The sequence below is a fragment of the Columba livia genome, chromosome 2, assembly GCF_036013475.1.
Source record: "Columba livia isolate bColLiv1 breed racing homer chromosome 2, bColLiv1.pat.W.v2, whole genome shotgun sequence".
NCBI classification, from domain to species: Eukaryota; Metazoa; Chordata; class Aves; order Columbiformes; family Columbidae; genus Columba; species Columba livia.
The window spans coordinates 126,608,907-126,620,929 of NC_088603.1; the positions used below are offsets into that span (position 1 = coordinate 126,608,907).

Sequence of the window (12,023 nt, forward strand, 5' to 3'; positions counted from 1 at the left end):
CTGGTTGTTGGGAACCTGCTGAAGATGACTCCATCCACCACTGGAAAGCCATCTATAGAGTAACCAGTAAACAGCACCACATGCTAACTCTTACTCAAGGGCAGCACAGTACTGCAGGGCTGGCCACTCTGCACGCAGAGCCCAGACAGCCCTCCAGGGAGGAAGGTGTCTGAGTGACACTCACATTTTCCTGTGGTGCTGGTGATGTGGCTGCCCTGCAGGAGCACTGCTCATGTTCTGAATATTAGCCTGGGAATACCAGCACAGAAAGCAGGAGACCCAGGTGCTCTGCCTTCTGTTTCCCTGATAGAATTAAAATTCTTCAGAGAACATAGTAATCGCCAGGACCACAGAAGAGTCTAAAAAGACACATGATCCACCCTTCAAATCATACCGGAAAAGCGGCGTCCACACGCAGCCCAGAACTGAGGAGTTATGAAGCCTAAGGGAATACAACTGACTTGGTAGTTTCATTACTCTCCCAAAGGAAATCAAAAGGTCTGGTCTTTGCTAAGGTTATTTCTGGTTTTGATGCTTTTATAGTGTCCAACATACTGGACAACATGAAATCATAGCCAGAACAGTACCCTCCACTTTCTCAGACATTCCAACGTGGCAATTAGCCAAGTCTGAACAGTTAGAAAATGAAGGCACTAAACAAATTAACATACTTAATACCTATTACAATTGTTGAAGAATTTACTTTCTCAACTATTTTCTTGGTCAGAAGAAATACCAGCTCACAGATAAACCCCTTCTGGCAGGGAGGACAGGAATAAGAAAGCATTCAGAGAGAAGCTATTACAGCGAGAGGGAGATATAATAGTTTCAGCCAATGAAATTTTACATCAACAAAAACTTATTTTGCAAGATAAAAAAATGTCTTAAAATGCTTGGGCAAAACAACAAATCTAGACAACAGCAGCATAAAACCAACATTTGTAACATCTATCTGCTGGAGAAGTGCAGTGTCAAGAAGAATGAAGATCTGAGCTATGAAAAGGAGCAGGAGAACAAATTACCTTCTTTGCAGTAAAACAAATAAACGCAATCTGCAAGATATGTCAACACCTCAGGACACATATACACAGGAATACAAAGTAACAAACACTTCATTCCTCATAACTAACTTTAATTGGATTTGTCAGCACTGCTCATCATCACAACCATTCAAAGACTACTGTTACATGAGTAGGGTATGGTATTTCCACTAGGTGGCTAACTTCTACCAGTTGGCATAATAATTTCCTGTAATAAATGCCCATAATTAATGGGTGAAATAACAAAAACTGCTAAGGTTCCCCAGAAACACTTATTTGTACAAACTCCACATGCAATGTTTACATAAGCTATGGAAAGAAACCCTAGATCTCCTTCAAGCGAAAGTCCATGAGAGAGCAGCACAAAGCTGCCATGGTAACGCCTGACTGCCAGGTCTAATTGCGTTTCATAACATAATTCCAAAACGGATTTAAAAATCTGCTGCTTAATTACCATCTTCCCCACTGGGAGTGCAGGATTATATCATAGTAATTCCTTGCAATTAGAGAGCTTCACTGGTCTGCTGTGAATGAAATTTTAACCCATGGGTCTGTGCACAAAACTTCAGGTCACAACCACAAATTCACCCAAAATGCAATGGGAGAGAGTGGGGAAAGTAAGATAAGGAGTTTCCATCTCAAACAAATAGGATTAAGAAAATGTTTTAAAATTACCATCACATTTACAAATTAAACACTTCTGCTTTTGAACTCAGGGGCCATAAATGTCTTCCTGCTGTCACCACTATAAATACTGTAAGTATTAATCATATTACCTTTATTATTTGTAGTTGAACCCCTTCGTCTGTTTGAGGGCCTTGAAAACAGCCACATATTGTCTCAATAATTCTATCAATTAATTTTTTGCCTGGAGCTGTGCTGTCTGGAGCATTCCCTGTCAAGTGCCCATATGCTATAAGTTTCTGAAGAAGAGGAAGAAAAAAAAAAATCACATAAATAAGAACTTAAAAATAACTCAGCTTCTTGTTATAATAAATAAATTCACTTGCTAGCTCTAGCTTGCACAGAATAATTAAAACAGTACATTTTACCCCAAGACTCATAAAACATCAAGGATTTTAAAAAATGTCTTCCAGATTTATTCAATTTTCACTCAGCAACTGCAATACAAGGTTTGTCAGCAAGCTTAACGTTAATGCTTTTGTTCATCAGTTAACAATGTTTTAAAACAAACAGGATTCTAGAAATTAATTCACATCACACAAGTCTTCATATGTAGTCAACACAGAATTGTTTTTAATACACCAGATAAACCAGCTGCAACTGGTTTCTGTTTAAGCCACTGGATATTCTTCTGTTTTCAAGTGTTCTATTATCCTTTTCTCTCTCTACATCTTCAATATTTTGAAATGGAATTTATTACAAAATTAATAAAATCCTCTTCCAAACACTTCAGACATTACAATATTTGTAAATCTGCATGGCCCACCTACTTAAAAAACACACGGAGTAGCAAATGGCTAAACTTCACACTGTAGAATTTGTTTTGAAAACATTACAGGAGCCTATGAGTTTAGAGAGACCAGACATCTCAAATGGAAAAATATTTTACTGCAATCACAAAAAGCATAAAATCAATTTGATAATGCTACACCTGCTCTGTTGGTTCAACACATAGATATGCACATGAAAATAGGTAGTTGTACACTACCATTATAAAACTGATTCAAACATGTAATTGTGCCAATACATACATACACAAATAAACACATAATGCACTGCACAATAAATAAGACATGCATTCACCTTTTGTGAGAAATATATTTAAATTTGATTGTGTGTGCAATGAAGTAAAATAATAGAAAAACAATGGCATTATTTGTTGCATAGAACTGCACTTCCCCTCCAAACCAACAGAATTTTATAGCTGTCAGTTAAAGCTAGTCTTCATACAGACCTGTAAACAATCTAGAGATGTGCTGACAATCCTGGGGCACTTTGACTGGCATGCCAACTCAAATGGGAGGAAGTATTTGTCCGCTTCAATGAAGCTTGTCTTTGATTTCACAGGTGGAAGAGTGCTTGAACCAGGCCTTGCTTCTCCATGAGGGGGACTAAACAGAATGATCGCATTAGATTGTTGTAAGTGATCATGCAAATAGTTCTCACCACTGCAACGTTTACGAATGAAATAAAATATCAAGAAAATTAACACTAGGAAACAGTAACTTCTATGAAGTTAACACCACAGCAATATCGTTGTATAAACAGCTTTTCTACTTCACCTGTTTCGTTTATGGACCAGGTAAATTGACCCACTGCACACTAAACAGAGAAGTCTACTCTGTCACTATTATACTAGAACAGACAAAAATACAACTTGCCAAAAATTTTAATGACCCCGGAAGTTAAAAACTACCTAACTACTGTATTATGACATGACTTTGATTCAGTACTTTAGAGAATGTATAGCTGTTCTGGAGATCAAATCATATCAGAACGTCAATCCTGGACATACTCAGGGAAAAACAAACAAACAAAAATCAGTCTAAAAAAACCCCAAAACTTTGGTCTATCTGTGCTTCAGATGACACCACGGCATCTAAGAGTTGAGTGCTTACCAATGTATCTCACTTGTGCAACGTATCTCAAACAACTAATGGTACAAAATTTGAGAAAATTATTTGCTGTTGAAGTCTTATTGCTTATGGTGCCTTTAGAAAGGGCATACTCAACAATGCTCAGCTAAAAAGGACAATTAAAAATGGGTGATTTTTCACTAATTTGTGTGTATCAATGCAGTTTGCCTTTGACTTGAGGCAAGAAGGTCAGATTTTTCATTTCACAGAATACCTCATCACCTTTACATAAATCATTCTTGACCTTTGTTATGCACATATACATGTCTTTACATAAAAGGTAAACTACACCATCTTACAGGGACTTGATAGGTGGTATTAAAAGAAAAAGCTTTACTTGATATTCTGTAGTGAAGAATCAAAAATTCTTGCAGTAATTTGAATAGACCTTTACAGAACAACTACTTTCAAATCCAAACTTTTGTTGCAAGTTAAATCAGATGCTTCAAGGAATGTAGATAGTAGAAAATATATATTTTTCAGGTTGCTGAAGTACAACAATGAACTGCTAAGAGTTTACTATAAATCCAAAGACTGAATGCAACCCCATGGACCACGGAGAGAGCCTTAAACAAATCAGTATGATACATCATGAATTTCAGCTTTTCAAGAAGCATGCTGGATACTCCTTCAGATGTTTGGTACCACATTAAAACAGTCCTCTTTGTCTAGGCTGCTTAAGAAGACCTGAACTCTAAGTATTAATAGTGAATAATTAGTGTTAAGATTCTACTTTGCCCTAAATAACTTCCCTTTCGGAGGTTTAAGGATTTACCAATACATATTCTTTTTTCCTGAAGAAGAGCAAAGGTTTTTCTGTTGGATGCATAATCTTATCGCTCAATATTGTTATGCTAAAAACAGAGCTCTTTTGGATAAAGCCCAAATCAGATAAGTTGCAGAGGAAGTACACGATTTTCTACGTTCTTAAACTGCTCTGAAATTCCTACAAAAGCTTTTCTCTGAGGAATGGAAGGGTGGTATCTCTTCTTTATATCTTATGACAAGATTGTTCTTCATCTAGTGATTATGTCTATTGAAACCATTAAAATTAAGTTTAAAAAAACCACTCTTGAAATAAAATCAGGATTTTTCAGTAACGAGCAGTCCATGATGTGATTACAAAAATGAAGAACCCATATCACAGCAAGCCACTGCAGAAGCCTGAAGCTTCTCTTAATTGAAAGCTATTTAAAAAATGCCTCAAATAATAAATATAGAAGATGATGCTCCATTTGTCTCCAAAAAGATAATTCAATAAGCTCATCACCTTGCTGATGATGGAAGGGGATAGCAACAAGAGGAGAGAAGAGCAGCCAAAAAGATCTTCTTAATGTCAGTGAAGAAATTACTTGAGCTGTTTTGTTTTTTCCAGCAGACTGTGGAACCAGAAACTGTCTCTAACAAAGCTTTGATCTACCAAGCATGAAAACTATTAAGTATGCTGATACTTATATATCAGCCATAGAAACAGGTGAAGGTATGTATCAAACCATTAATTTCAAAAACTATTTTGGAAGCATTTGCTAGGTAAGTGTTACACAAATCAGCCTTTCCTTTTCTATTCCATTTCCCTCCACCTCGTTACCGAACACCAGTTCTGGTTTTGGTCTTGTTGGGTTTTGTTGTTGTTGTTGGTTTGTTTGTTTGTTTGTTTTAAAAAGCCGTCTTCCGTGCAAAATTTCTGGGAGGTAGAAATGATCTATTTTTCAGTGCACTCCAGGTTCACTGTGAGATCAATTTCCTTGAATAGGGTCTTGAAAAATTTAAAGAATTATCATTAAAAGTCCCTTGTCATGATATTCATACCTCAATCACAGAAATAAAAAGCTGAAAATAATTTCATAACTAAGGGGTTTCTCAATTATAAAGCCTGGAAAAAAACCAGTATTTTGTACTGCATCTAAAAAATATGATTTTACAGTAAGAATAGGGCAAATCCATTCACCGTTTCCAAGTCCAGCAATGCCTTAACAGCAGCAAAAGGCTACTTTAAAAATAAAGACAGCACTGAAGAAAGCAAAATCTATTTAGAAAATGTACATAGGCAGGCAAGACATACTCATTATACCCCCAAAAATCACAGCTTCAGGTACTCATAGGGCAGAATTTAAGCACCCAAAGATCAGAAATGGGTGAACCCTACTTGTATAAATCATCATAATTCACAGTTTTCATTAGTTTTATCATGGTATTTAACTACAGGATCAGATATTACTTTTCCTTATTCAGTGCCTAGAATAAATATCCCTTACTGAACATGTAACATTAAATATCTTTTTCTTATGATGCTTCACAATGTGGACTTCTGCTTTATTTATACTACTCTAAGTAAAACCTGTTATAAAACCACGTTATTACTTTCTGCCTGAGACTTGTCTCGTGGTGCTTGGTGCAAAGTTTTCTGAACACTATACAATCATTAAATTCACTTTTACAACCTTACTATGAGCTGATGGTACTGATTTTATTTTGTTGGTGGAAACTGAAGCACAGTGACTCAGTCAGATGCATCTATTTTTTAACTGCCAAACTTGGTAAGCCACAAGACTAAATTGATCAGCATATTTGATATTAAATTTTCTTTTACATCTTTGGAAACAAAGTTCCCACTGGCTTCCCTTCCAGGTAGAAGTGTTTAAATTTTCCAACCCAAAACTTGTAGATTTCAACTCATACCCAGGAGATGAAGCAGAAATCATTAGCAGCCAGTTTTGATGGCTGTGCTTTAAATGATTTGCCTAAACCAAAAATTCAGTTACAGGGCAGAACACAGATCTCCAACCAGCACTCATTTGCTTAAGCCACAAGAACACTTTGATCATCAGTTTCACCATTGATGCGATTCTTTCAACAAGTGGTATAAACAGTCTTCACCACACAGCCCTGACTCATGGCTAGCAACGTATGCTAACTGAGGAAGAAGATCCTGTGGAATGTGTAATTCAATACTGATAATGAATTCCACAGTTTACCAATACTCAAAAACGTACTTGTTGATAGTGGAAGAGTGCTGAATGTCAATTATGGCTTCTACCTTCACTTGCAGAGGAACTGCTTCCAAAAATGTACACCTATTCCCCAACAAGGTCCTTTCCAGACACTATCTTTTCAAATTGCACTTGTTTTCTCTACCCATTCCCACTTCCTCACCCCAACCTCCTCCTCTTGCTCACTCACGGTTCAAGTATTTTATTTGCCTTCCTGGCTCTTCCCCTCCTCTGAACCCACCCAGAGAGCCTTTTAAGCTAAGGCCCCTCCACGAATATTTTCTGTGCCACCTAGAAAGACCTTTTCTAATCCTGATCCTCATTCCTACCCTCCCTGGCCAAAAAATATCAGCCCACTCCCTCTAACCTACCTTCTGCCTATACTCCCAGGCCCTATGCCTTGCACTGTAATAGCCAGTCAGAGAAGGAGCACGTTTAGCTCATTTCCAGATACCACCCACCTTACAAAATACATTGAAAACGCTTTTCAGAGAGAGCCCATACTCCCAATGCAGAAAAAGCTTGGTACACATTTTAAGTAGTTAAAAGCACTATTGCTCAATATGATGAACTACAACATACCTTTGCTTTTCTGTTTCAGCCTTTATTTCCTCTGTAAAATGAAACAAAGGCATAGTTACGGAAATGGTATCATAACCACAAATATAACATTAAATAACTGAAATGATTGGAAAGCAAAACTATTTAGGCAAACATTTGAAATCAGGATTAGTTTAAAACAAAAAATACATGTTTATAAGCAGTTTCATAAAAACTTTCACCCTTCAGCTGCAACCTGTATCAAAATCACTTTGGAAATCTACATTCAAAATTTAATATTTATATTTGCATCCAGTCATCCCAGCTGTTGTGGTTTAATCCCAGACGGCAACTAGGACCACACGGCCACTTGCTCACTTCCCAATCCCTGAGTGGGACTGAGGAGATAACCGAAAGGTGCAAAAAACCAACTTGTGGGTTGATATAACAGTTTAACAGGACAGAAAAGAGATAATAATAATAATAATAACAACAACAATAGTAATAATATACAGAACAAGTGGTTCACAATGCAGTTGCTCACCACCTGTGACACCAATGGCCCATCTGTTCCCAAGCAGTAGAATTTGCCCCCCAACCAAATCCAGCTGATGTTCTGAGCATGGCGTCCCATGACAAGGAACAGCCCTTTGGCCAGTCTGGGTCAGCGCTCCTGGCTTTGCTCCATCCCAGCTTCTTGTGCCCTGACAGAGCATGGGAACCTGAAAAGTCCTTGACGACCAAGCAAAAGCCAAAACATCAGTGTATTATCAACATTCTTCTCATCCTAAATTCAAAACACAGCCCTATAACAGCTACTTGAAAGAAAATAAACTCTGTCCAAGTTGAAATCAGGCCACCAGCTAAACATCAGATCTGTAGAATGTTTCTGCCAAGACAGTGGCAAGCCCTTTTCACAGCTCATGTACATGGAAATAACAAGGAAAACACAAATATTATTAAAACTATGAATCTATCAATAAAGGATATACTGCCTGTTACATCTGGGTTATACAGAAAAACAATAAAGAATCCACTATTGCTGACTGTTACATGAAACCTTGATGACTAAGAATTAACTTTGCTTTTAAACAGACACCACAGTAATGACCAGAGGGGAGGAAAAAAAAGCCTGTAGTGCCTCTATTTCATGCTATTTTAAAATATATTAAACCAGAAAGACTAATAGCTTAATGTTGATGACAAGACCTTCTAAGTAACTTTTTACAATACATTTAAAAAGTGATCCTAAATTACAAACTAGATTTAGGAAAAATCTTCAGTTTCAAGAGTGCTTTTGTCTGCAGTCTTTAGCTAAATAGCACAGTCAAATCATAAGAAAGTCCATAAAGACTAGGATTTCCAATATTGTAGGAATACATCCTTGAAATAAAATGTACAGGATCAATATGAATATATACACGTTTTAAGAAATCATGTCAGGAAATCCAAACTACATCAAAACCACAATCAACCAAAACCAACACTTTACTTTGATTTTTGTATCTAAACTTTAAACTACTGGAATGGATTGATTCTGACCAAAAAAAAGAAAAAAAAAAAAAAAAGAATTTAATATTTCTAACTAAGCTCCAATGCAGCAAAAGTACACTCTGTCTGTGTCCTATCCCTCATTTACCTTTTTACACAGTAATACTGATTCACTTACATAGCACAGGTTCCTAAGTTTGATATTTTATCAGAAATCACTAGTATCAAGTATGCTTACTAATAGACTTGCTCAACATCAAGAGAAGTGAACATTAGGAGTGCACATCAATCTAAAATCAAAGTCCTGTTTCTGATACAACTGATGCTCCTGTTTATGCCCAGTAAAACCCAGTTTAGCAGGTCAGTAGTTCATCCGAGAAACAGCTAGCCTAGAAGCGGTTCACACCTGTGTTACCCAGTACTAGTCAAAACATGAAAATAATTCCATATTCCAGATATTGAATATTCCTCAGTAAGTAACAGCAACAACAACAACAAGTCTTACAGTTAGCAGTGTTTCAGGAAGGTGTGCCTTCCTATGATGCTTGATCCATGTACTCACTTGAAGACAAATTGCTGACCAATAGCAAGGAGAATAAACTCTCTTTCTCCCTTCCAGCATCTTCATGTCTTTGACTATTTTACCTCCCAACTTAGCATTCACGCCCTTAGCATTCATACACAACTCTCCTCCCTGAGATGCCCTCAAGTCTGCCCAACAAACAACACCAACCGACACATACAATTGCAGAATGGCTTCTGAGGTCAAAGCTTCCAACTAAAGCAACAAAACCGAGCAGATTCTCACCCACTACCCAACTACTTTGAACACAGAATGAAACACAGTATACTACAGAAACTAAGGGAGTCCTAAATCTCTGCTCAGATAGTAATTCCACTAATAAAAGCAATGAAATATTAACAAATTTTGCCTGTAAAATGATGCAAGGTGTGAGAATAGTGTCAGAAAGGTGAGAGACAGACAGACACACTATACAAAAGTAGAAATCGTGTCTTACTGAATTTGAATTAGCTTGTGTGACTCCTTTAAATCCTCTTTGTTACATATATGAAGTTCTTGTTTAAAATGATTAACACACAAACTTAGAAACCACTTAGTTATAATATCTGAACTTAAGTCATGCTAATAAAAATTTCTACTGGTTTATATTTAAATTATAATTCAAGGTCATAACCCACTTTATGGTATTTAATATGAAGAAAGATGATATTTTACTACAAGATAAAACAATGTCAATTGTTCAAACATTAATTTCAGTTTACAGTTTTATCACATTTTAATAACCTGAAACAAACACAATGGCTTATTTAACAGTTTTACTTAAGATCACTTAGGAACAGGAGTCAACTACTCTATTGACAACACAAAGATTTGTGCAGTTAGAAGTTATTTTATACTTTGGCTGGGGAAAAAACAAAACAAAACAAACAAATCTGGAAAGATAATTATTTCAGACTATTGCTGTAAGTAAACCAACAGAATACAAAGCTCCACTTCGTGTCCAATTCTGGTTGCCCTTCTCAGCCAGAACTACGCCACTGGAACACCAGTCACCTGAGGCTAACTACTCCCTACAAGGGAACGTGCAAATTATAGTGGAATCTGTACATTGTTTAGAACAGAAACAGTTGTGAGCATTGAATTATTGTGAAAATTGCTGAAGGAAGTACAAGTTAGCCAGTTCTCAGCTCCCCACCCCCTCCCTTTCACCATGAACAACTATTTTTCCAGTAAATCACATGTTCCAAGTGCAAATACTCTTCCAGCACTACTTAAAGCAGACGTGACAGCAAGTGAGTGTTCGGACACCTTGGTCAACTTTACAGGTTCCAAGACAGTGGTTAAGCTGTATGCTTAAACAAATTTCTTCAGCTGCATGAACAAGGACAGTCCCTGGCAAACAGACAAACATGCAATAGCATTCAAGAAAAAGATTAGAAACAGTGGTTTTGCTTTGCACTAACTCATTTTACTCCTGAACTAAAACAATATATCTAATTCAGTCAGGAGTCATCTTGATGCTCTGTGAGATTATCTCTGAATTTATTCTCTGCTTTGTAAACTGTGACAGTACTTGCAAAGATTACCAAAGTAATAAACAAATCCAATCAGAGCTGCTCAGAGGCCTCAATGAGCTACTGATATTCTAACAAACTATCACTACTCTTTCTTAAAATACTACAAGAATAGGTCACAACAGTTCACATCAGAAAATGGAAATGTTTGTAATTAAAGGAAGTACACTACAATTAAAAGGGAAGAGCTTATACAAGGGTCAATCTAATGAAATGTTACTACCATTTCAAGCAGCACTGCATCAGTCTATTAATGTGAAAGTATGGGGTTTATAACCTTTGTTAAATAAAAAGAAAGGTTCTTACAGTGGCTGAAATAAATTATTTTAGAAGACTAAAATATTTTAAATTGCAGATAAGCACGATAGTATATGATTACTACAAATGAGGTAGACAGCAGACTTAAACTTTACTTTTACCCTTTATAATAGAGAAAAGCTAATTTCAGTCACTGATCGCTCCCTCTGCTCTCCCCGCCAAAACACAAGTTAGTCACATTACAATTTCATGGTCATGTCACAACCACATCCAGCAGAAAGCAGGTAAAAATTCAAGAAGCATTATCAGCAAAAAATCAGATTATAATAAAGGTAACTAACAATTCTCATGCTGGATAAAGAATCTGTTAAAGACGATGAGCCAAAACACTCACTGATACATTATTTTAAACGGAAAAGAGTAATCCCCGCAAAACTAAAGATTAGTTAAAAAAGGGAGAAGCAGCCAGGCTTGAGAAAACATACGCTGCCTTCCTAAACACACACCCAAAACCACAAAGGAGAGGATCCAAGAGCTGGAAAAGCTTTTCATCTCAGCATTACGATTCAATTTGGGAGGAAGAGTAACAGAGGATGTAAGAAGCTGGAACGGGGAAGAAGACTGTAGAAAAAGACTACAGCTTGCAGAGTCTTCCTCTATGATATAATACCTAGCATGTAATCACAAAACTACTATGGAAAATAGCTCGGATTATTCTATGGTACTGAAAGGATGATGTAACCTAAAATGTAACTAACTGGGATATATTTAGTACCCTTAAATAAAGCGCGGCAGAAATAAAAAAATAAATCCCTCCTGTTTATACAGTTCTATCACAGAGTAAATGGAAATATATGTGGCTTTTGCACACAGAAGATAGAGCTCAAAGAGATGTATTATTTTCTAATTTTACAATGGTAAAGATATTTTTTATATGAGTGTACTGGTTTCAATTGGGACAGAGTTGATTTTCTTCATAGTAGCTTGTATGTTACTGTGGTTTAGGT

At 36.6% G+C, this 12,023-nt stretch overlaps 1 protein-coding gene across 2 annotated transcripts in view; it reads right to left on the reverse strand.

Annotated features, from left to right (window-relative positions):
- ARFGEF1 (ADP ribosylation factor guanine nucleotide exchange factor 1) overlaps positions 1 to 12,023 on the reverse strand; it is a 95,095-nt gene that overhangs the window by 57,163 nt on the left and 25,909 nt on the right. For both annotated transcript variants that reach the window (XM_065053692.1, XM_065053693.1), the window contains exons 2-4: positions 7,213 to 7,243; positions 2,959 to 3,115; positions 1,817 to 1,963 (exon numbers count right to left, since the gene is read on the reverse strand). In XM_065053692.1, coding sequence (XP_064909764.1) covers positions 1,817 to 1,963; positions 2,959 to 3,115; positions 7,213 to 7,243 — 335 coding nt within the window. The remainder of the gene's footprint in view (positions 1 to 1,816; positions 1,964 to 2,958; positions 3,116 to 7,212; positions 7,244 to 12,023) is intronic.